The 24,271-nt window shown below is 39.8% G+C and overlaps 11 protein-coding genes across 11 annotated transcripts; 4 read left to right on the top strand and 7 right to left on the bottom strand.

The window, feature by feature from the left end:
• Positions 1 to 418: 418 nt before the first annotated feature.
• SOF1 (rRNA-processing protein SOF1) lies at positions 419 to 1,873 on the bottom strand (the record flags this gene model as incomplete). The annotated part of the gene is made up of 1 exon (XM_003647726.1): positions 419 to 1,873. One exon carries the CDS (start codon positions 1,871 to 1,873, stop codon positions 419 to 421), a length of 1,455 nt encoding a protein of 484 aa, XP_003647774.1.
• A 279-nt stretch (positions 1,874 to 2,152) lies between these two features.
• Positions 2,153 to 3,727, bottom strand: Ecym_7106 (uncharacterized protein; the record flags this gene model as incomplete). The annotated part of the gene is made up of 1 exon (XM_003647727.1): positions 2,153 to 3,727. The coding sequence occupies one exon, from the start codon at positions 3,725 to 3,727 to the stop codon at positions 2,153 to 2,155; it is 1,575 nt and encodes a 524-aa protein (XP_003647775.1).
• Positions 3,728 to 4,032: 305 nt separating this feature from the next.
• Positions 4,033 to 4,572, top strand: IRC25 (Irc25p; the record flags this gene model as incomplete). The annotated part of the gene is made up of 1 exon (XM_003647728.1): positions 4,033 to 4,572. The coding sequence occupies one exon, from the start codon at positions 4,033 to 4,035 to the stop codon at positions 4,570 to 4,572; it is 540 nt and encodes a 179-aa protein (XP_003647776.1).
• A 110-nt stretch (positions 4,573 to 4,682) lies between these two features.
• Positions 4,683 to 5,534, bottom strand: SDO1 (guanine nucleotide exchange factor SDO1; the record flags this gene model as incomplete). The annotated part of the gene is made up of 1 exon (XM_003647729.1): positions 4,683 to 5,534. One exon carries the CDS (start codon positions 5,532 to 5,534, stop codon positions 4,683 to 4,685), a length of 852 nt encoding a protein of 283 aa, XP_003647777.1.
• Positions 5,535 to 5,782: 248 nt separating this feature from the next.
• On the bottom strand, positions 5,783 to 7,489 carry IZH3 (Izh3p; the record flags this gene model as incomplete). The annotated part of the gene is made up of 1 exon (XM_003647730.1): positions 5,783 to 7,489. The coding sequence occupies one exon, from the start codon at positions 7,487 to 7,489 to the stop codon at positions 5,783 to 5,785; it is 1,707 nt and encodes a 568-aa protein (XP_003647778.1).
• Positions 7,490 to 8,813: 1,324 nt separating this feature from the next.
• Positions 8,814 to 11,459, top strand: PUF3 (mRNA-binding protein PUF3; the record flags this gene model as incomplete). The annotated part of the gene is made up of 1 exon (XM_003647731.1): positions 8,814 to 11,459. One exon carries the CDS (start codon positions 8,814 to 8,816, stop codon positions 11,457 to 11,459), a length of 2,646 nt encoding a protein of 881 aa, XP_003647779.1.
• A 414-nt stretch (positions 11,460 to 11,873) lies between these two features.
• On the bottom strand, positions 11,874 to 12,200 carry EMC6 (Emc6p; the record flags this gene model as incomplete). The annotated part of the gene is made up of 1 exon (XM_003647732.1): positions 11,874 to 12,200. The coding sequence occupies one exon, from the start codon at positions 12,198 to 12,200 to the stop codon at positions 11,874 to 11,876; it is 327 nt and encodes a 108-aa protein (XP_003647780.1).
• Positions 12,201 to 12,686: 486 nt separating this feature from the next.
• HGH1 (Hgh1p) lies at positions 12,687 to 13,808 on the top strand (the record flags this gene model as incomplete). The annotated part of the gene is made up of 1 exon (XM_003647733.1): positions 12,687 to 13,808. The coding sequence occupies one exon, from the start codon at positions 12,687 to 12,689 to the stop codon at positions 13,806 to 13,808; it is 1,122 nt and encodes a 373-aa protein (XP_003647781.1).
• Positions 13,809 to 14,116: 308 nt separating this feature from the next.
• Positions 14,117 to 16,006, bottom strand: TFG1 (transcription factor IIF subunit TFG1; the record flags this gene model as incomplete). Its single annotated transcript, XM_003647734.1, has 1 exon — positions 14,117 to 16,006. The coding sequence occupies one exon, from the start codon at positions 16,004 to 16,006 to the stop codon at positions 14,117 to 14,119; it is 1,890 nt and encodes a 629-aa protein (XP_003647782.1).
• A 735-nt stretch (positions 16,007 to 16,741) lies between these two features.
• On the top strand, positions 16,742 to 17,953 carry TYS1 (tyrosine--tRNA ligase TYS1; the record flags this gene model as incomplete). Its single annotated transcript, XM_003647735.1, has 1 exon — positions 16,742 to 17,953. One exon carries the CDS (start codon positions 16,742 to 16,744, stop codon positions 17,951 to 17,953), a length of 1,212 nt encoding a protein of 403 aa, XP_003647783.1.
• Positions 17,954 to 18,169: 216 nt separating this feature from the next.
• On the bottom strand, positions 18,170 to 23,614 carry Ecym_7115 (uncharacterized protein; the record flags this gene model as incomplete). Its single annotated transcript, XM_003647736.1, has 1 exon — positions 18,170 to 23,614. The coding sequence occupies one exon, from the start codon at positions 23,612 to 23,614 to the stop codon at positions 18,170 to 18,172; it is 5,445 nt and encodes a 1,814-aa protein (XP_003647784.1).
• Positions 23,615 to 24,271: the final 657 nt, after the last annotated feature.

A 24,271-nucleotide genomic window follows, 5' to 3' on the forward strand; every position in this document is an offset into this window, starting at 1 on the left:
GGAGTCTCTCCATCGATTAACCAAAACGTCATAATCTCCAGAAATGGAAAGAAGTTACTAATATCGGTTATATTAATATTTTATCCTTTTATTACTACTGTTGTTACTAATACTACTCTCTCAGGATTCTGCCTTTAACCATCCATTTACTATACATATTATTTTCTTTTTTTCTGTCACTACATTTGGTATTAGATGCTGTTTAAAAAATGGAGAATAAAAATATTTACGTTACAATATGTACAACCTCGAAGGCTGGTCCCCCTAAATTTGTATTTTTTTATAGCAGGTTCAGTTTCTGTCGTTGATGTTCAATTTTATAAAACACTTACTTAATGTGCTTTGCACTCATTCTAACTGCTTAAATACACAAATATTCTTTATCACAGATCTCGGTACATGAGCATGTCCGCCTCACTTATTCCGCATCTGATTCTTGCATCGCATCTCTCTCATCTTTGCTTCTTTTCTTTGCCTCCTCGTATCGGTGAACAGTTCCAACAATCTGTTTCTTTCTTTCAGGTACAAATTCCATATCTTTCCTCGTACGTCTTTCATTGGTTTCCCTTCTTTTCAAAGATGATAATTCAACCCTCTTAATTTCTTGAGCTTTCTTAATAACCTTTGGAACATGTCTATGCCTGCTGATTCTTTTGATCTCTGGCATGTATTTAAATCTTTCTTTCAATTTTTCATCATATTCAAGTTTGTTTTTCTCACGAGTTGATTTAACGTTTGATCTTTCATAGGCATTTGATCTCCAAAGTCTTACATTACCATCATCGGATCCACTCACAATATACTTACTATCCATGGTAAACTTAACTTGGAAGACATGCTGCATTCTCTTTGTATGATACACCTCTCTAGAATGGCCGTGTTTTATATTGAATATTCTTATAGTCTTGTCATATGAACCAGTGACAATCTCTTCACCAGTAGGTGAGATGTCTACATCCATTATGGCACTAACATGATCCTTAAACACATGCAACGCACGAGACATATTTCTCATATCATAATAATATGCATTTTGATCTTCATTGGCTGTAACAAAGTTGAATGGCTCCATTGGATTCCAACACATAGAATTTGTTTTCATGGTCTGCACAATTTTCTGAGTAGGAGAATTAGTTCTCAAATCATAAAGAACAACAGAATTATCGCTGCCACTACTCAACAGAAGATCTGCTTCATTCTGATTGAATTTCACCGCTGTAATATTATCAATTCCCCAGGACAAATTAGACAGTGGCTTTCTTCTATTAATATCCCAAAGTTCTATTTGAGCCCCACCAGTGACAAAGGATGTATTTTCTTTATGATGATCTATCCCTTGAAATGCATGCTCACCATAAAACGTTTTGATCAACCCATTTCCATCTGAAGGGTGCAAAACTTTCGTATCATCTTTTACATTATTAAAATCACCACTGTCCACGGACCACATTTTTACCATTTTATCATCACCACAAGATAGCATGTAACTATCAGATTGGTTACCAATATGCTGCGGACTAACGCAGAGACCAGTAACCAGCCCATAGTGAGCTTTAAAAGAACACAATTCCTCCCTAGTAGATATATTCCAGTATTTGACCACACCATCCGCTGATGCACTAGCCAACCTATTTAGAACATTATAGTTTTTCGCAATCACATAGCAACCATCGCGGTGTCCATATCCCAACTGACCCACAAACGGTTTCGCAAACATCCGCTCCAATTTGGTAGCCGTCAGAGCCTTCGTATATTCACGAGCCCTTTCAAATGGATGCAACGCAGGATTCAAATTCCTGGGCATTTGTGACTCTTGGGTGCTCTTAACAGGCACATAGTCGTCCGAACTCCTGCTAATCGTTTTTATCTTCATAGTTAACACCGAAAGAAGAAGAGAGACAGAGACAGAGACAGAGCCTAATTTATGAGATTATAATTGATAAAATTTAGGATTACTGGAATTGATGAGGAAACTTTTATATATATGCTATACAAAATTTTATATTATTATTTCAAACATGCGTGATGAGATGCGCTTACAACTTGTCGGGAAATTTTTCATACTGAAAAAAGAAAAAGGAACAATCGTTAGGCACGGTGGGCATATAGTGGACTCATATTAGGCCATCAACGTCAGTAGTACGAATGAAGCCTAGTGGTTGGTTTTAAGCATCTGTAGCATTGGTCTGCCGATTCTGTCAATGACGTCATGGGCCCATAGTACGTCTAAATGAGAATACTCATCAATATGCCATATTTTGTACAAAGAAGGGTTTTCGTAGTTGATAAAATGATTTATTAAACGATTACCATCAACCAATCTATCTTGCTTTGGAATGAACATTAGAATACGTGGGAAGTTGGAAGGATTGGAGCACAATTTATGTTCGTATGGTTCTATTGTGATATTATTTTTGTCATCTGATATTGGGAACCAAACGGTATTATCTGGGAATATGGCGTGAGAATAATGTTTAAAGCTGTGTATGGCTTCATCTTTACTCAACCACCACCTCATTAAATTCACAGATATGTGTATAGGAGAGAACAAAAAGTGTCTGTTTCTCAAGGATTTATCCCACAATTTATCGTTCCAATCAAATAAATAATTGAAAAATATATAACAGACAAATGAAAATATTTGGTAACCAACAGTCCAAGATCTAACTGTCATCATAATCGGGAGAAACGAGTTTACGCCAAATACCCAAGGCGAATCAATAGTGCTTGCCATATATCTTAAAAATGACTTCTCTTCCAATAGCGGACCTGGATATACAGCAGGCGCCAATGCTACAAAGTTTTCCAACTTGTCCAGCAATCTAAAACTTGTATCTTGATAAATAGTCTCTCCGTTCACAAGACCGCTAAAACCTTGTGTTGTGCCTTGCGAGTGTGCAATTAACGTCAATTTTTCATAACCTGTACTTTTGAGCACTGCTTCAATCAATGTCTTTAAATCATACCTCACCATTTCATTCATAGCCCAGTCCCACTTCTTTTTGGGTTCTAACTTTTCTGGATGGGTTTTTGCATCAAATCCACATCTATTATTACCCAACCAAACATCATATCCTGATTCATATAGGTGGTATGCGAGGGACTTCCGACCAGCAGACGCAAAAGATCCACAACTTTGTAATAATCCATGCAATAACAATACAGGCGGCGACCTAATTGATGGATCCTTTATCCGGAAATGCCACAAGTCCAAGACAAACCCATCTTCAGTGCTCACTAGCTGCTCCTCAACTGTGATTCCGTACTGATTATAATAATATTTTAGGTCTGGCACCAAATTTTCATCCTCAGCTGTCACAACATCTTGGAACGGATTAGTCATGGAGTTCGGCATCCCTTTCTGTGTGATATCTACCTCACAACCCTGAACACTTGAATTTTCCGCCAATGTACTTCCAGACCTCGTGGCTGGGTGGTCGGATTGAATAACATCCTCCACATGGTACTCCGATCTCAAAAAGGGTGTCTCAGAACAGACTGACGCCGGCCGTTTAATCACCTGCTTGTGGGTATTACTCCTTGATCTACTTTCGGTTGCTAACGATCTAGTGCCTTGTAGATCTAACATCTCCTTTGGACTCTCTAAGTGAACTGCGACGAAGTAATGCCATCCAGCTGCCACAAATATAGCCGTTAGAAAACAAGCCGTAATTACAGCGGCCGCACAAGTGTACGCCCATATTCGAATTGTATTAACAACGCTCATCACTGCAGTAGCTACAAAAATCAGATACTATAATCCTATATTAATCTTTGTATTTCGGATAGTGATTGTCTTGTATGATGAACATTCAATTTGAACTATTTATAAGACGTCCCAGTCGTATAGATAAAACTTTTTTTATATGCATGTAGATGCATGTCGTTATTTTCGATTTTGTATTTGACATGGAACGAATTCATGACGACGTTAAACAATAATCATCTTGAAGGTATATTCAAAAGAAGGTGGTTTATAGGGAGTATTGGATCGTATTTAGGGTGAGAGGTTTCCATTTGTGCTAAGAAAGAATGTTTTATAAGGAATTGCATAAGGGTATCACCAAGGATCTGTTTTCAGGGCCAGAAGATGGGGCTAATGAGGTGACTATTTGCGCAGTGCATTTTTCGAACGCAATACAATTGTCAATTAGACTTAATGGTGAAGTAGATGCTAGTTATGAGGTGAAGCCGAAGGGTATTTCCAGAAGTGTTGGGGATGTTGGGCCGTTGACGTTGGAAATGTTGGAGGGCGAGGACGGTGATGATGATGAAAGTGTGTACGTAGATGATCACATGTCGAGATACCATATCACAACCAAAATGGGAGCTGCTGACGATCAAAAGTTGCCTGTGGTTTGCATGCAAATCGCTGAGTTGTACAGAAGGGTTATAGTTCCTGCAAATTTAGATGGGAGAGCAGAGGATGCACCTAACCATCATATGTTGATAACCTTGTCTACCAAATTCTGGAGAAGAGGTGGCACTGCCAATCATGCGAAGGGTAATGACTTTGAGATACTGGTCTTTTTGTTGCAGTCTATAAAAGAAGCTTATGGATTGGGAAGCTGAGTACGGATGTTGTTTCTGTTTTATATATCAAATATGCATATATATATATATATGCGTGTGTGTGTGCGCGAGGATGTGCATGAATGGTATAAATTCTAATGTAGAGAACATTACGAGTTTTGATCTTTTAAATCGTCTACCACTGCCATATCAAGAACTTGCACAGTGCCTTTATCGTTACAGAGACTAAGAATCTCTCTGTAGCACACGGGATCTATTAATCCAATTCTAGTCCAAGCAGTACCACTCTCGTCTGATTGCGTAGCGGCGGCATCTGTGACCAATATTAATTTAGTCAACCTGTCTATAATATCTTCGTTACCTTGAGAGGTAATAGCTACCTTGACCTTCATCTTAGCCCTTACAATAGGTATAAGTTGTTTAGAAACCAATACTTTTATAGCTTCTAAAGCCTGGAGTTTAGCCGGTTTGTTCACCACAATACCAAATTTAAGCTCTGTTAAAGCTTTGTTGATCATCGTTGGTGGATACCGTTTCTTCGACTTAGGGTTAATACATTTAGCACTGACCATAGTCAAAATCTCATTAGTCAGCTTTTCAAGCATTAATTGCCTTTCCTTCTCAGATAATGGAATTTCACCTCGATTGAGAATTTCAGCTATGATAGCAGTTTGATCAGAAGTTCCAAAAGCAGAAGTCAAATCACCCTTAGATGCAACTTGGCCCTTAGAAACATTAAGGAAAACCTGGTTAATTTGTAGCACCTCATCTAAATCCTTCTCAACTCCATTTCGATAGTCTTGCACCTTGTTTTGGTAACAAGCAACTTCAAACCGTTTTTTGCCTTTCTTAAGCCGAACCATTGACACATTTGTCAATTTAATTTGACCTGAAGGTTGATTGATAACTCCCATTGAGTAGCCTGTTCTTGGGGTTTCTGTTGATTCTTTGCTGTTAAAACTAATAACTAATGTATGAACACTCCCATCAGCGTTGACCATCTGTTTATCTTAAAGTCAACTTAATAAAAAACCTTTCCATTAAATATCAGTTTCCTCTTTTGCGGTGAAAGGTAATATACCGAATAAAACAAAAATAATGCTGAGCCATAGTAAGAAGGCGTACATATATGTAGTTTAAAATACAGTAAAATTTTTCAAGTTCATTTAGGTCTTTGATATATAGTCAATTCGCTATTTATGCTTCTATTTTCTGTTGTTCTTTTCATTTTTATTTCATCTTTTTAAGATCACAGGATGCTTGGTGTATCCAACCAGTTCATTCTAGCCATCGCCAATGTAGCTCTGTAGTGGCCTACCACACCCAATACTACAAAGATGTGCCACAAGAAATGAGAATGACAAAAGTAGTCCACCCACCAAAGAGACCAGAAGCCAAGTTGATCCGATTCTTTGGGTTTGGATTTGAAATGAATATTGTCGATATTCTCTGAAGGAATATTGGAATCTGAGGAAGGGAAGTTCGTATCCACAGGATTCTGAACAGGGTGGCTGAGCAAGATGCGAGATCTCCATCGCTCGGGAACTAGCGTAGCATAAAATACCACACCAATTAAATACCACACGATGCTTTTGTTGATCAGTGGTGTAATCATAAGTCTTGAGCTAGACCAGTCAGAGTGCACTGTCAAATGCACAAAGGAAATCAACCCCAGTCCTGCCAAAATGACATAGAAAGCGACTCTGAAAATCCTAGAATCAGGCCCATCGAACCTGCGGGACCAGTTCGTAAATGCGGCAAATACACCCAGGCATAAAGAAATCCCCATATATAAATACATGGCTTTGGGGGCCAATCTGTAGAGAGTGAACGCTTCCGTAGTCATAACAGACGCAGTAATGAGAATAGTAATACCGGTGTAATCCACGCAGCTGAATCTTGAACGGAGAGGTAGATGGCAAGTCCCACTAAAAGTATGCCACATGACTGAAGATACCATACACTTAATCCCACAGAGCAAGAAAACATAGATAGCCCCCTTTGCAACTTTGGGGACCTGCGTTGAGTTGAAAACATCAGAATTAGGAAATCCCCTTAACATAATATACAACAAAATGATTGCTCCAGCTATGTGAGACCATATGTTAATCGTTTCATTGTGCCAACCATAAACATTCAATATGGATAACAAGGATTTTTTATGAGAATGATAGAAACGGTGCCCATAAATAATATATGGGTTCTCTCTCCACGGTTGGGGCAGTTCATAGTAATGGAGATGTCTTGCCCGCCCCAACATATACGACTTAGCCCAAGAATACGACTTGTCCCCTCCATCAGCCACGGAAACCGCATCACCATCCGTCGCATCTGGCAGCTCATCATAACCGTGCATGCCTTCCAGCTTGCCACCAGCAATCATATTCCCGTTGGGATAGCGAGTCACCGGCGACGCCGAGCACAAAGTCGCAGTGGAACGAACATTGGTGTCGGTCAAATTCAAAGCCGAGTCATTGACTAAAGTCGCATTGGACATGTTATCAAACACCTTGCGTCCATCTCCGCCAGCATACCGTCCAAAGCTCTCCACCGCAGTCGAAGACGACGACAACCGCAACACCTTCAGCTTCCTGGCGTCCTGCTCGTTTTCGTCCACCACGCAGTCTCCAGACTTCCGCAGCCTCAACACAGTCCCCCACCCCGTCTTGAGAGTTCGTGTCGCTCCCTTTAGCAAGTTGTATCCGTTCACCACATTCTCCCTCTCAGCGGCATTATCTCTCGCATCATTTTCTCCACGCCATCTCCACCGCATTAGCCTCCGACTCTTCATGGTCCAAACCTTCCTGGGATTATCCTTCGCCGTACACGACGCTACATTACCCCCCACCATCTTCTCACCCTCGAAGCACCCCTTATCCCCTAGAACCCCGCTCTCAGCACCCTGCAACTGCTTACAGTTGCTTCTGCCACCGCTGCGGCCACTGCATTCGTCCATCATATTCTGCCTTATCACCTACAAAATAAAAATCCTATACACTTAACACCAGTCCTCTCCTAAAAACCATCCAAAACCTATCACCACACGATTGATACCGTATCGAAATAATATTCCACGCTACCAAAGAACCAAATCCCCGTAGCCTTTCGCGCAATCCTATATATCCTTCTTCAATTCGTTAACCTCATCACAGTGGCAGAATTGAAAAGCACCTTTTCCTTTTTTTTCACCGTGGCAAAGAGTCTGACGGGACGGGACGGGGAAAAACCTCGAGAATTGTCGTGGTCTTGCAGCAAAACGAGAGTTCGTCGAGAAAAGAATTGGTGGGTTTTTCTGTTTTGCTTTGGAAGACGTATTGTTCGTGTGATGGACGACTTACAAAGGATTTCTCCATGTGGGGTCGAGCCTTTGGTTGGGTAGGGCATTATGTATTATATAGAAATCTTTTGTGTGAGGATCTTACAGGCGAAGATTTATTCCCTTATGTAATCATGTGTAAGTCTTGCCTTTCTGCAAGGCACTTGGATGCAGAGTGGTGTCTGAGAGACGCTGTTGGGGTGTGGTGTGCCAAGTCGAGGGTGTAGAATTGCCAATTCGCCAAGGGGACATAGGTATCGCCATGTGTGTGGTTTTGTCGACCGGGCAGCATCATCTGTCTCTCAGGTGCAGCCAGGAGGCTCGACCAGGTCGGTCACGTGACGAGAAATCTTTCATCGCAGGCGATATATATGGTATACATGTGCAAAAGGGTGCTAAGTGGCGAAGATCGGCGACGGTGAGGCTGCCGGTTCAGGCAGGGATAGCCGGGAGAGGCAGATGTGCTGGTGGGTGGCCTATATGATGCCAATGTTCTTAGGTTTTCCTCTGTCTGTGCGTCTCTGTATCATCGCTCCTTTTCCTCCGTGTCGGGAATTACAAAACAAACAATGTGAAAGTTGACAGAAGTTTAAAGTCATTTAAAACCACTTTGTGCACTGTGTACAGGAGACTAACAAACGGGGTTCGAAGAATATAGTTTTGAATTAGTTGAGGTTAGGTTGATTGGATAGATCTGTTGCCACTGTAGTGGTCTCTCTAGCTGACAAAAAGAATTAAAAGGAAGCCATCGAACCGATATAGGTTCAGATTGTGTGTGCAGTATAGTTTTACTAAGTTTTCGAGTTATATATATCGCAAGAGATAGAAGAGAGAGGAGGCAAACAAAAGAAAGCAAGAAGAAAAATATCAGAGCACACTTTGGTAGCATATTAAGGCTGTAAATACTGTTTGTTTCACTTTGGTTTGTTTTTTGGAAGAGGTGTTTTTTGCATTGATATTTAGGATGTCTACAGCAGAGCACACTAGTGATCCGTGGTCTAGTTACGACTACGCGTCAGCTTCCAGGAAGACCAGCAATATGGATCCGGAGTTGGCTTCTATTGTTTCGTCGTTGTCTGCTTTGTCTAATCCTTCTGCGCAGCAGACGGCAGGCGGTCCGCAGCATTTGGGGGGGTTTAGAAGGGCTTCTATGAACTCTAATAATGGGAGCGACGTGGAGTCGGAACTTCTTTTTCAAACACATACGACCTCTCCAACTGCTAGACGTACGGCACTGTCTTTAGAAGTTGCTCCAACAGCGGCCGTGACCTCTAACACTCATAGGTTAGCTATGATGAATCATTATCCTGCTAGTATCGCTAACGGGACTTTGCAGTCGTCGAGCCATCAAGGTGGCGGCTCGTTTTTTGAGAGGTTTGGGCGGTCTTTGGCGGAGGCTACTAGGGAAGTTGAACTGAACTTGGGCTCCCATTCTTCACGCAACTTGCGGCGTGAATCTGTCACCAATCCTGCAAGCTCTCTCGATTTGTTATCTCGCGTGGCGGGCAACGCTAACATTGCAGCAAGTGATGAGCAAATGCGCCGCAAAACTTCGGTGTCTTCGGATGTGTTGGAATCTGTTAGTGAAACTTTGTCATTGCAGAATGAAGCCACGCCTTCGACCAACATTTGGAATGTTGCAAATGCACCTGTATTTAGACCTAACCAGATGGATTCGATGCTAAATCCCGAGCTATACCAATCCATGTATGGAGGGTTTCCCTATGGAGTGTTTGGCCACTATCCAACAACAACAACAACAACAGCAACAGCAACCAATGCTACTACTGCTACTACTGCTACTACGACCACAGGGGGGACTAATGTGCCTGGTGCCATGTTCCCCAATTCAACTCACTCGCAGCTGTCACTACTTGGCGGTGAGATTGAAGATTTGGAGGATACTGACAATCACGGCGATCAGCTGACAAGTATACCTACACAGTTCATGTTCCCGCCTGGTGCATCTTTCATGTACTTTCCTCCAAATGGAACAAGCAATACCAATTCACCATCCCCAGGGATTACTCAATCTCAACCTTCGCGTTATTCTCCAACTGATTCCCAAAAAACTCAAAAGCCCAACCCATATTTACAGCAGCATTCAAGGAACTACAAGTCTGGTGGCATCAATACTGCCCAGACATCTGCTAAGATTCCTTCTCCATCTTTGCAGTCTGCGAATAATAATAACCATCACAATCATCATATTACACCTCATATTTCAAAGCATGCTTCCCAGCCGCAAAAGCAGCAGGGACAACAACAGCACCAACATCAACAGCGACAACAATCACAGCAGCAACAATCACAGCCACAATCACATTTGCAATCTCAGCAGCAGCAGCAGCAGCAGCAGCAACATCAACAACAACAACAACAACAACAGCAGCAGCAGCAGTCACAACAACAACAGCAACAGCAGCAACCACAACAGCAGCAAAACCAAGTACATCAGCAATCTTCCTCTGGGACCGGTACAAAACGTAATGGAAAAAATCAGCAACCCATCGTGAGGTCTCCTCTATTGGAAGAATTCAGAACAAATCCAACGAACAAAAATTACAAGTTACATGAAATTTATGGCTCTGCACTAGAGTTTTGTAAGGATCAACATGGTTCTCGGTTCATTCAACAAGAGTTAGCTACGGCTTCTGCCATTGAAAAGGAAATAATCTTCAATGAAATTAGGGATCATGCTATCCAGTTATCTCACGATGTCTTTGGTAATTACGTGATTCAGAAATTCTTTGAATTTGGCACGAAGACCCAAAAGGATATTTTGGTGGAACAGTTTAAAGGTAAATTGGAAATGTTGTCGTTGGAAATGTATGCATGTCGTGTAATTCAAAGGGCTTTTGAATTCATCGATGAAGACCAAAAGATTGAACTAGTCATGGAATTATCAGCCAGTGTCCTGACTATGATAAAAGACCAGAACGGCAATCACGTTATCCAAAAAACAATTGAATGCATCCCCATGTCGAAACTCCCATTTATTTTAGAAAGTTTAAAAGGTCAGATTTATCATTTGTCAACGCATTTCTATGGCTGTCGTGTTGTTCAAAGGTTGTTGGAATATGGCAGTAAAGAAGATCAAGATGAAATTTTGAACGAACTGGACCAATTTATACCATACTTGGTTCAAGATCAGTACGGAAATTATGTTATTCAACATATATTGCAGCATGGTGGTGATGATCCGGCTGCAAACCACATTGATAAGTCGAAGCAGGATATTGTTAACACCATCAGCAAAACGGTGGTAGATTTCTCAAAACACAAATTTGCCTCCAATGTCGTCGAAAAAACTATACTATATGGTAGTGTATCACAAAAGAGACAAGTATTGGATAAGATTTTGCCAAATGATGAAGGACATGCTGCGAACTTGGAGGATAGTTCCCCATTAATATTGATGATGCGTGATCAATATGCTAACTATGTCGTCCAAAAACTTGTTGGTGTCGCTACAGGTAATGATAAGAAGTTAATTATCATTGCTATAAGATCCTATTTGGAAAGATTAAACAAAAACAATACATTGGGTAATAGGCATTTGGCAAGTGTTGAAAAACTAGCTGGCTTGGTTGAAAAAGTAAAAATATGACACAGTCCATATTGGTTCATCTTTTTAAATCTTTTTTATTTATTCACATGCTCATCTATCATTCCTGTTGATATTCTCATTTTTCTAAAATTACTCGTCAATGTGCTTTTTATAAACAGTCTGCTCCTACATGTTTTTTTGTCCCTGAATCCTATTAGCTGTGAATACTACATTGAATCATTCTATATACTAATACATATATATATTCTATATAAATTTTGTACATAACTATTCCGTCATGTTTTGTATCCCCTGTGCCATTTATATTTGCGATATGATTTCAAATTATGACTGCCCAATTTAAATGCGAGCTGCATATATAAAATCTTATTTAATTTCATTAGAATGTGCTTAGTTAGTGCTTGATTATATTACCAATAATTTAAACTAAATCCAAAAAATATAATTGCTTTATCATCCCAACAACGCATAAGTAAATGTCCAAGACATTACAAATCCTGCAAGTTCCCTTATCAGCGAATTAAAGAAAATGTCCTTAACTGGATTTTGGAAGTACTTCTGAGGATTCAACTGGCATATCCACACCACAAACAGCAACGAGACGAATATGTAGCTAGCAATGAACATTCCAAACCCTTTTTGTGATTCCAATTGCAGGATACCTGCTCCACAACCAAATACTAACGAAGTGAGATCATGCACATATAGTAGTCTAGACTTGTTAAATCCAATTGAACGAGGAGATTCGATATTCTGGAAATGTTTCCGTGAGGCATTCATATTGTGTCTGCTTGTCCAAAAACTCTGAGGTGGGAACCAGAGTATAAGTAGTTTAACTGTCCAACTTGGTTTGCCAATCTTCTTGAGATTGATAATACTTGGGGAAGTCAGTGAACTAATAGTATACAATTATTATATGAAATTGAATCTTTTTTACGTAGACGTTATATTAAGACACCGAACGTAAGATAACATCATAAAAGGCGTTGCAACAAAACAAAATAAGCCTAGAGAGTTAAATAACACGAATATGATTCATCATAAGTGATATATACTTTTCATTAATAAAAGCAGGGCTCACTTGAAGGATCGAAGATATAAAGATGTACATCACGTGGCTCTGAGTTGCATAAAAAGAAAGGTGACAAGATTATTGGGTTATGCTCATCGAAAAAAAATTTCAACATGTATGCAATATTATTTGTCCAATACGCACGATATAGGCGGCTTTTTCTGTTTAATCAATTGGTTAATTGATCTATATCGATGTCATCTCTATTAGAAGAATTGGTATCTTTTCTGCACTCCCCTCAACCAGCAGTTAAGCAGATCGCTTTGGATAATTTGGTTGGCTACTCCACCGGTAGTAATTCATCCATCTTTAAACATGGCGACTACAGGCCTGTTAAAGATTTAATGCAATTGGCTAGAGAAAACTCTAGAATTATTGTTCAACAGTCTGTGACTATTTTGGCCAATCTTTCAGACGATGCCAACATAAGAAAGATGATTTTGGATGATGATAGCTTTTTGACCTTTTTGGCGTGGAAGATTTGCGATTTGAATAATACATCTGCTGATATTATGTGCATTCTGTTGAGTAATCTGGCGAATGAAAATGAAATTGTCAAGATATTTGACATCCAGGAGTCTTCAGATGACAAAGTACAATTGGATAAAAAAGTATTTAAAAGTGCCAACGTCGTGGATTGTTTAATGGATTGTTTTGTAAAGGGTTATGATAGAACAATAAACAAGTATGCCAACTTCGATTATCTAGCCTTCTTTTTCAGCGATATCTCACGGTTTAGAAAGGGTAGAGAATATTTCGTAAATGAACAAGAATACGATGCGGTTATCCCAATTACGAAGCTTTTGGTGTTCACTGAAATGTATGATAACAAGATAAGGAGAGGGGGTGTGGCGACTACAATCAAGAATTCTCTGTTTGATTCTGAACAGCATGAGAAAATGTTAAAGGATGGAAAACTCAACCTTTTGCCATATATTTTGCTACCAATTACGAGTGGAGGGGATTCAGGGATTGATGAGGAAGATATGTTCAATCTTCCGGAAGAATTGCAATTCCTTCCGGAAGACAAACAAAGAGAACCCCTTCCTGAAATAATCTGCTATCACTTAGAAAGTATTCTTTTATTATGTACGACTGCCAATTGTAGGGAGTTTTTAAGAGAAAAGTCAGTCTACCCTTTGATCAGAGAGTTACATAAAAATCTTGAAGATGAGGGTGTCAATGAACTATGTCATAGAATTGTTAATATGCTGATGAGAGGGGAACCTGAAGACGGAAAAATTATAGAATTGCCATCAAAATCGGCTGACGAGGAGGATGACTCAGAAGATGAAGCTATAGTTGAAGTTATGTGAAAAGCTGAAATAGTGGTTATATATAGGCGTATTTTTCTAAGGTACTTAGCAGGGATTATTATCACGTTACTATTAATACAAAAGTACTATTAAGATATATATTTTGAATGATTTGTCCTAATATGTATTGGTACTTCATCAAATTACATTCACCTTAAAAATTAGCTATTAGAATTTATAATACTTGTATATAGTATACCTTAATAAAAGTAAAGTATTTTGTGTTAAGTATTTATTATTATTTTATAGTATATAACCAAATAGTATACATTAACGAAAACTAATCATGTGGCGCGTCAGTAATATAATTATTGAGCCAACTCTAAAAATGTACCGTTTAATTTAACAAGTTTTTTAACATAGAGTTTCATCCTTGTCTTATTCTCCGGACGTTTGCTCACCTTCGCTTTCAATTCCTTAATTAATTGCTTCAGAGTAATCTCTTTACCTCTAACTGCATCAATAATATCCTGTTCAGTTAATAAATCATCATTTTCCAACAGTGTACTATCATCCTTTTTAATCTCTGAAGATTGAATATCTGCCAGATCTAAGGGTTCGGACGTACGTCCCTTTACAGTTGGATTCCATTCGCCTTCAGGAAAGTTAGTTAATACGGATTTATCTGCGCCCAACACAAGCACACAATTTTTGATACTCTTGACAAAAATACGTGGACCTGCAAGAGGGCTTCTAGAAGACCGTTTCTTTGGAGAGGAGTCCTTACTCAAATTATGTTCTTCTCCATCCTCTTCCTTCACTTTTTTCTCTTCATCTTCTTCAACATCAGATTCAGATAAGTATGGGTTGGAATCATCATCGGATTCATACAACGCACCCAGATCTGTCTTGAGAAGAGCCTTCTTTACCTTTTCGCCTTCTTCATCGATCTTCTTTTCGCCGAATAAATCATTATCGTCTTCAACTAACTCATCATCACGCAAGCCCATAGCGTTAGCCATTAACATTTCTTTTTTAATTCTTTGTTCAGATTCCTTATTCTCTTCCTCATTACCATCAATAATGGGAGCTTCTTCATCATCAGCAAACTCTTCATCATAATCTAATTCTACTTCAGAATTGTCCTGACGATCTTCTTCGTTTTGACGGTCATTTCCATCAACAGCTCTTAGCCTTCTTCTAGTTCTATCATATCTCGTGGTAGTTGTACCAATATTATCTAGATGCTTCATTAACCAACGAGGTGCTCCTGCACCATTCTTTTCCATCCTTTTTTCCGCTTCTTCTATTGTCAATGTTGCATATTTGTTTCTTGCAGTGAAACGATAAACCTTATCGGCAGGGATCATTGTGAAACTGCCATCATTCTCAGCACTCAAAAATACATAAGAATCTGAGTTCCCTGCTTCGTAAGACCCAACCCATGTGTTTAGACCATCAAAGTCCTCCATCACCCAAGGATAAAATTCTTCAAATCTTAATTTCCTCGCCTTTTCGTCCAATAACTTCAACTGTCTAGTCTTCCGCTTCGAGTTACCCCTTCTAAAACGGCCTCCTTCGTCTGGAGCAACATCCGCAAGCGGGTCTGTGGTACCTGCATGGAACTCGAAGTCCACTTGTTCTTTTCCATCGTACTTCACTAACCCTACCTTGCTTGGATCTTCTGCAACCCCAACCTCTTCTAACTTCGTACTAGGAGCAGCTGTTTTGGATCCATCCTTGGAACTATCACCAGCTTCAGGCTGCGTTTCCTTGATTTCACCAGAATCCAAATTATTTTCTTTCTCTTTCTGGCTTTCCCCTTCTCCCAGCACTGTCTCAGGACTGACGGACTCCCCTGTTGGACTTCCTTTTGAACCCCCAGCTGCATCTCCGCCCGCTGCACCACCCGCTGACCCTCCTGCTAGACCCCCTGTAGTACTTCCATCATTGCTCGCACTCCCAGGTGCTGCAACAGGCGGCGCATCGATCCTCTCTGACTCCAGCTTCTTCTTGTACTCTGCAATCTCTTTCTGTCTCTGTACAATCTCAGCTCTCGTAAGCTGGAACTGAACGTTCCTAGTATCCTTCCGGTGTAACCGAATTGGCAAATGAAAGTCTTTATTCGGCTCAACCTGTTTCTTCGACTGAAACTTCAACAAATGCACCTTAACATTCTCCAAATCACGCGTATCTGCTGCCCTCAACGGAAACTCCTGGTATTCTGACCAATTTTCCCGCTTCACAACCCCATTCATTCCATCAACATCTCTAGCCCCCCCCCCTGTAAAAACTGCCTATCTTGTTCCTCCAGCAACTCCGGATCCTCCTTTTTGACACTTGTCTCCTTCGATGGTCCATTACGCTTCAACCGTGCACGCAAGAAATCCCTTCTTATCTGGTCCCTCCTAATAAAGGGCGACGCTGCCCTGGATTTCTTTGCAGTAGACATCTCAAAACTATCGAATATGCCTTAACTGACTTCCTACGCCCTTCTAATCGCAATATTGCTCCTTGCTCTTTCACACAAATCCCCATTCCACTGCATTTGTAGCCCATTCCTTATTTCGCCACTGCTGTAATAAATCACCTAAAAACTCGAGAACCCTATACTGAACGTACAATGTGATGTGCAATTTCAATGTTTCCAACGCGCGCAACGGCTAAACGGTAAATACAGCCTACTCGAATCTGCGCCGTGTGGCTGGCATTACTGTTGCCAGTGAGTTCCGAATTGCTAGGCATTGGCTTGCTTTCAACCTCTTGTACGCAGCTGAAATGCCTTTTATTGGGTTGCTTTCTGTTGGACGTGATGGGTGTGTGGGTGTGTCAAGAATGTTCGAACAAAATTTCATTTTAATGTCAAGTTGGTATTAAGAAACTACAGTCTTCAAGAAAGCAGTGATATATCAATTGAATTTCATTTTTGTTCTTTGGTCGTACGCCAGTGGCCTATATCGCTTGCAGTTCGTTGATTTTGACCTAAGCTGCCGATGTCAGAAACCATAGTTGATCCGAAAGAAGCTTACGAGCTTATTGTGCAAAATTTGCAAGAGGTGTTCAATCCGCAGATAATTAAGGATGTTTTGGAAGTGCAGAAACGGCCTTTGAAGTTGTATTGGGGTACTGCGCCGACAGGTAAGCCACATTGTGGATATTTTGTTCCGATGACGAAGTTGGCGCATTTCTTGAAGGCAGGATGTGAGGTTACTGTGTTGTTGGCTGACTTACACGCATTTCTGGACAATATGAAGGCCTCTTTGGAGGTTGTCAACTACAGAGCGAAGTACTATGAATATGTGGTGAAGGCTATTTTGCGGAGCATTAATGTCCCTATTGAGAAGCTGAAGTTTGTTGTGGGTTCTTCATACCAGACGTCGCATAACTATGCGATGGACCTTTTCCGGATGTCCAATGTGGTGTCGCAGAACGATGCCAAGAGAGCTGGTGCTGATGTTGTCAAGCAAGTTGCCAATCCGCTGTTAAGTGGGTTGATCTATCCATTGATGCAGGCTTTGGACGAGGAATACTTGGATGTTGATGCACAGTTTGGTGGTCTTGACCAAAGGAAAATCTTCGTGTTAGCTGAAGAAAACTTGCAAAGTCTCGGCTACCGGAAGAGGGCGCATTTGATGAATCCGATGGTTCCGGGCTTGACTTCGGGCGGGAAGATGTCTGCTTCGGATCCTAACTCTAAAATCGACGTTTTAGAGGAGCCCAAACAAGTGAAAAAGAAGATTAACACTGCATACTGCTCTCCAGGAGATGTGGATGATAATGGGTTATTATCTTTTGTAAAATATGTCCTGGAACCAATTCAAGAGTTGAAGAAAGGTGTTGGCTCTTTTGAATTCTTCGTTGCTCGTCCAGAAAAGTTTGGTGGGCCAATCACGTACACCTCATTTAACGACTTAAAGCAAGACTTTAAAGATCAAAAATTGGCACCCCCAGACCTGAAGACCGGTGTTTCTGATGGTATTATTGAGTTACTTGCTCCAATAAGAGAGGAGTTTTTAAATTCTCCTGATTTTCAGGAAGCTGCCTTAAAAGGTTATCCAGTCGCCGAACAAAAACAGAAGAAGCCAAAAAAGCCAAAGAATAAAGGCACTCAATACCCTGGTATTCAGAACTCAAAATTAGATGAGCCAATTGAACCGGTTTTGTCTGGTAAATTAAAAAATACGAATTTAGAAGATGGCAAGTAGTGGGGAAGGTTTTATCTTTGCTTTATATTATATTTTCGCATTTTTAACTATTTTTACAAGTGTTACCAGAATAATACACTACTCCGGTCATTTTAGGCTCTCTCTCTTTTTAATAACACTCAAATCCCGATATATGTACAATTTAGGTATTTATCTTTTTTATTTTTACCAGATACCATTAATTAAACTATATAAAACGAAGATAAACGCTTTATCCTACATACTTTCCCAACCACCGACATCGGACATGTTTTCGGTCAGTCTATGGACCAAGTGGGGTATTTTACCACCAAGAACAATATCGTTACGTAAATGGGAGTACAATTTGTCGTCTAGAAATACCGGTGTTCCATATTTGTAGTCCTCATCAACTTCTCCATGCTTGTTGATGTATGGCGCTTTAAAAAATGTGCCGCGATCACCATATGCCAAATACACAGTATTGCTTCTAACCAATAAAAAGCATCCATACACAGCCATTTGAGTGCATTCATTAAAATAATGATTTGTACACTCCCCAATCATAAAATTATGCAACATGGAAGCATTCTGAATAAATACTCTGGAACCGCAAAATAAACATATAGCGACTTCATGTCTATTAATGCGATATTGCACTTGTTCTTCCTCACTGGATAATAGTTCGGATAATCTCTTGGGTAATGGCACTAATGGAGAGCCATAAGGCGATTCTATTCTTAGAGAGTAGACCTTTTGTGCATATACTTGAACATTTGGGCCCAGTGAACACTCCAGGATAGAATTCTTAGTATAGGGGAGATCATTATCAGTGAAATCGACCAAAATCTGATCCAAGGACGGTACTCCAAAGTAAGTCAATAAAGGATCTAAATTATTGTCCGTCATCGGCAACTCTTTTTTAATAATAGGATATTCAGCATAGATTAAAATTAAAACCCTGTTCAAAAATATGAGAATGGATTGGTAAACAACTTGATGCAATACTGACTTCCATCTCAACAACCTATCCAATTGAGCATGGTTGATCGAAATAGCAACAGACAACGCAACAATATATGACTGGACTATCTTCAGAATATAACCGGCGCCCAACGGCTCAGAACTAGAGTTGTCACTTTCCCAATCCATATCATATTGCTCATCCTCCACTATGCAGCCAGAGTCCTCTACTAAAGTTGTTGCCAACGCAATAAAAAGTTGGTGCAACTTTCTCTTGATGGTCGAATAGATAAAAGATCCAAAGGAAGTGCCCTTCCGAGCAAGGGGATTTAAATATCGACAGGCATCCAATAAAAGGTTATTGTGTAAATATTCAGCATTGAAAGTCATCCAGTCATTGTACTCATGTACTGGTGGACTTGGGAATTCACTACCTTTACCCCCTTGGTGCGAGAACAATTTTCTTTCTAAAATGTATATCTTCAACTCCGTTAAAAGGCGCAAAGTTAATAATTGCTGGTTTGTAAATCTTTTGGTAATACTAACAGAAGGATCACCTGCCCTCACAATAAGTTCTGTGTTTGAAACAGTATTCGCAATTATGGAGCAAAATAACGTATATATGTCAGGGAGTCTGGAGAATTTGGACTGCACAGTTAGAGAGCAAAATATTATCAAAGATTTTAAGCACAATGAATCCAACTCCTCAGAGCTCATAGTGTATCGATGCTGATGATTACCGATAAAAACATCTTCTTGAAGTCTTGGATTAATATCACAAAGCCGAGGAATGAAGGAGTTGACTAATGAATTACAAAGTGGACAAAATAATAATGCAAACCCTAATCCATTAGGAACGTTTTTGGTCATATGATTGTGCGCATTCCTGGAAGCTTTCATATGACGCTCCATACATGAAAAATGGGATCCATGACCACATGCTTTAACAACATGACAAACATTAGTATCACCTTGTGATGCGTGAACCTTCTGAATGTTTTCATTGCTTTGAACCGTTTGCAAGCGATGTAAATCACTGAAGCAACTGTATTTATCCACAATGTTCTGCTCAAAATGAGTAAAATAAACAAAGGTATCATTCTGAACACGAGGCATCTTACAGAATACACAGGTATCATCAGGATAATCCCAGCCAAGTGACCCAAAACCGCTGTCCACTGTAGTCTCCCTTGAGTCGATATCCTCAGGAGTTACATTGTTATTCTCCATGAACTGGCGTTGCTGCTTTGCAAGTTTTCTCAATAACCTGTCTCGTTTCTTCTTGGCCAACTTCTTACGATCATATTCATCATCTCCTCTCTTTAAACTTCTAGTATGAGTCTTTAGGAGATCAGAATTGTAACTTGGCGTTTGCTCCTTCAAATACCCCTCTATGTTAACATGAGGTGCGTCTCTTTGTAACATTGAGAAAATTTCACGAATCTTACCATGATCACTTGCAAACTCTTCCTTTAAAAGAAAGGAGAAGAGCAGAGATCCTATGCTATGGTAATAAGATAATTCCGCTTCTTCGTAAGAATATTCTCTCCAAAATACCTTCACAAAGCCAGCCAAATTATTGACTAAGCATAAGTGGACAATATGAGCAACTTTCGACAACATTGATTCATATTTAAACTTTTGGATATGTTCGAGGCTGCTTTTCAAGAAGATGCCAAAAAGATCGGTGCTGGTGATCCGATATAAGTTACAGAATGGTGTAGATTTTAATTCAGTAAGCACATCCTTTGCAGGAATAAAAGTACTCACGTAGGGAATACGCTCATTCTTTTCCATCCTAGTTCTCATTAGCTTTTCAGCCTCGTACCTTTTAGTCGCTGTAAAACCAACAAAATAGGGATCAACCTCAGTGATATACTCCTCCTTTAAAGTATAAACGCCATGATCTGTTAATCCACTTGGAGGAGTATAATCCGCTAAATTTTCAAGGTATAAATCAAATGCAGGATGTTTGGTAACGTGTTCCGGGATCACATTCATTAAGTTACTGTGGCTACAATTATGAAAACATAATGCATGTATAATTTCAGATCTCATGGTTTTCTCAAAGCCCTCTACTGATGATGACATTGTTAAAGACCGTACTTCGGATAATAATTGAATCAATAACAACAAACACTGATCGGCCATACCAGAGGTTATATCTTTATCAGGGTAATCATCCATAGGTAAACCAGCAGACCAATTCTTTAAGTTCCACCTTGAAATAAATGCAACTAAGAAATCATTTGGATTAGCTAGACTCATAGCCAATTGTACATTAAAAATATCACTAAAGTAAGTGAATTCTCGCATGCTATATTTGGTGTACATCCTCAATTGATGGACAATTGGAGCACCATTCCTCACCCAAAACCCAACGTTAATTTGAGCTATCAATACTAAAGTTGATAGCGCAGATTCTGTCATCCATATTAACTTTTTGCTATCATTAAAAAATGACTGAAGATCAAAATATCCCTTTAAATCATTTGGTAATGTTTCATACCTTCCGCACTGGCTCCATTGCAGCACAAATTTAAAGAAATATGACATTGGATTGAAAAAGTTCTGAACTTCTACGCCAACTTGAAAACTTATAACATCAGAACTTACATCACAAACTGTTTCTCTGGTTGTTTGAACTTGAAGTTTTGTATAATCCTCTTCTAATGGATCCCAATAAGCTTCTGTTGGAGAAACACCTCTACGAAACAGATTTAGTAGTCTAATTTCCAGATTCATCGACCAAGTTAGTAAATGGTGAACCACCTCTCTGCGAAGCTCTGGATCTTTAATTAGGCACACGTTTCTTACAAAACCATCAACCATGACCAAAATCGAGGAAAATAAAAAATAATATGACGAAAAATCAAAGTTTTCAAATTCCACATGTTCTTTAGCCTCTCTTCTTAAAGGTAAGATATTGTTAAATGATGAAAAACATTTGATTATAACTGCTGTTAACTCTTCATTTTGGAAAAGTGCTTCTGGTACCGTGTTTGTAGACATTATCAGATAAACATCCTTAAAGCAAACTACTGATCTCTTGCTTTTAATACTCTCTTCCGGTAATTTTAAATCATATGCCAATGGGATAGGAGGACAATCGAATAAAGTGGCGGGCGAAAATGACAGTAAGGCAAATGCAAACTGCAAAGCCCTTTGAATAAACCCTGGAGCCTTCTTGATGACCATATTTGCAATATTTGGGTTTTGAAATATGTATTGAGATAACATATTCATTAAGGAAATCTTGTAATCAGCAGATTCGGATGCAACCGTATTATAAAGGACAGCACAGTAAACATCCAAATATTGGGCAGCTAGCCACTTTTTAGAATCATCAATAATAGTAAACATAGAGCAAATTATCTTCATCATTCTAAATTTCGATATCTTAGACATTACAGTCGTGCCGCTTGTCACCAAATATTGAAAACGAGAGCCCTCCAAGTGCGGGGACCTTGTTGTGGAATCTTCGAGATCCATCTTGGATAGTCGCTTATCATATTGATCCATAATTTTTAACAATCTAGGATCATACTTTTCATCTTTCGCAGGTCGGAATTCCCAAGGTACACACCATGGAAATGTGCTTCTTTGATTGAATTGCACAGTGAAATTTCCTGATAAACATATTTTAGACCACTGTGAACAAATAGAAGACTCACTGTACTTCATTCCAGCAATTTTCGAATCCCATGCATCCATCATTCCTACTCGAAGAGCCAACTTCCTGCTAACATCAGGTCTTCTACAACACAATTCATAAATCCACCTGATAAGCTCATCTACTATGTACTCTTGGAAAATTTTACTCTTGTTTTTCATATGCACCGTAACATGTTCACTTGCAAATAAATCTTTAATCATTTTAAGCTTCTGGGTATCTTTAGATTCCAATATAATAACAAATGCATCACCACGAACCAACTTTTCCACCATAATTATGCCATACTCTAAGGGCTTGTGCAACACTCTGCTGATTTTTGCAGCCAAGTCCTTTATGTGAATTTTGCAGTCCTTTTCATACAACTGCAATGCATGGTATTCAGATTGTTGCAGCATCATAGGAACGGTCAAAAACACATCGTCACTGTTCCACGCTTTCACTTGTGTAACTGTGTCAATAATGTAATCCAATACAGGAGCAAGAACCGAAATAAACTTCTCATCGTGCGCATAATCTAACATATCCTTCGGTCCGTTATTCAGCGCATTCTTGCATTCGTACCCATTTTTTGGATCACTTAAACCTGACGGATCTCCGCAGTGACATACCTTCCCCTCCGGCCTGCTAACCACCTTCGAAGTATACCGATGACCTACATGCTTACTAGGATCAAAACATGCATCACATATCTCATACAACGGGTTCGTGGTGCAATTAAAACAATAATACACCGTCTCCGTCGGCTGCGAATGCTTATTACAACTGGTACCTCTGTGATCGTTAACGGCGGCACAGCTCATCTTTGTGTAATCATCCAAAAACTTCTCCCGCCATCCTGACGGTAGCCGTATAGACTGAAATACCCCATTCGTCCAATTGGGACTTTCATAAACATGCAACAAACCCTTCCAATCAACACCATTCGAACCTCCCCCATCATCACTTAGCAGACACTGGAAAAGAACCTTCCAAAGTTGGTATAGCACCGTATCATTCAACTGGTAATTCGATAGCTGTGGCAGATGTGCTAGGTACTCTCTAATATTGTTGATGCTGCCTGCCATACCTGTGCTAGCCCTTTTTTACCGCGAACGTTTAACCCTGCTCTTGTATTTTTACTCTCTGTGCAAGATGCTGTGATATTTTGTGCGACTCGCTTTGTGTGTTCTTTCTCTCGCCTATTTAGAATGGCCCTTTAGCTAAGAAGATCACCAACTATTAAGGAGGTGATTCGCCACCGAGGTTATACCGAGAGAGACGACACCAAAACACACACACTTTGCTAAGAAAGGTAGCCGATACTCGTGCATGCGCAAAGGCAAACCGTATCGAAATACACTATATAAACTTCCTTTTAACGCACACCATTTGATCCCAAACCAGTACGTTATACAGATCTGTAAACTATCCGTATTACCATGATTGTCTTGAGTTACACGGGGTTTCAAGCTGGCAGTTGAGAAAACAAAGATGGCAGGGCGAAGGGGGAGGGGATGGCTTATGTAATTCAATCACGTGATAGCGCCAGGCGTCACGTGATTGGGCGGGTAACCGCAGGGAACCGCAGTTCTCGTTTTACATCTTTCTGACATATGATTTGGGTTGACCCCTGCCTTTCCCTGTTTTCCTATTCCTATAAACAAAAATTGCGTACTGTACGTTAGTTTTATTCACAATACATCTCTCGTCCTCTTCCGTGTGGTACACAAGACTCATAAGAA

The sequence above is a fragment of the Eremothecium cymbalariae genome, chromosome 7 (assembly GCF_000235365.1).
Source record: "Eremothecium cymbalariae DBVPG#7215 chromosome 7, complete sequence".
NCBI classification, from domain to species: Eukaryota; Fungi; Ascomycota; class Saccharomycetes; order Saccharomycetales; family Saccharomycetaceae; genus Eremothecium; species Eremothecium cymbalariae.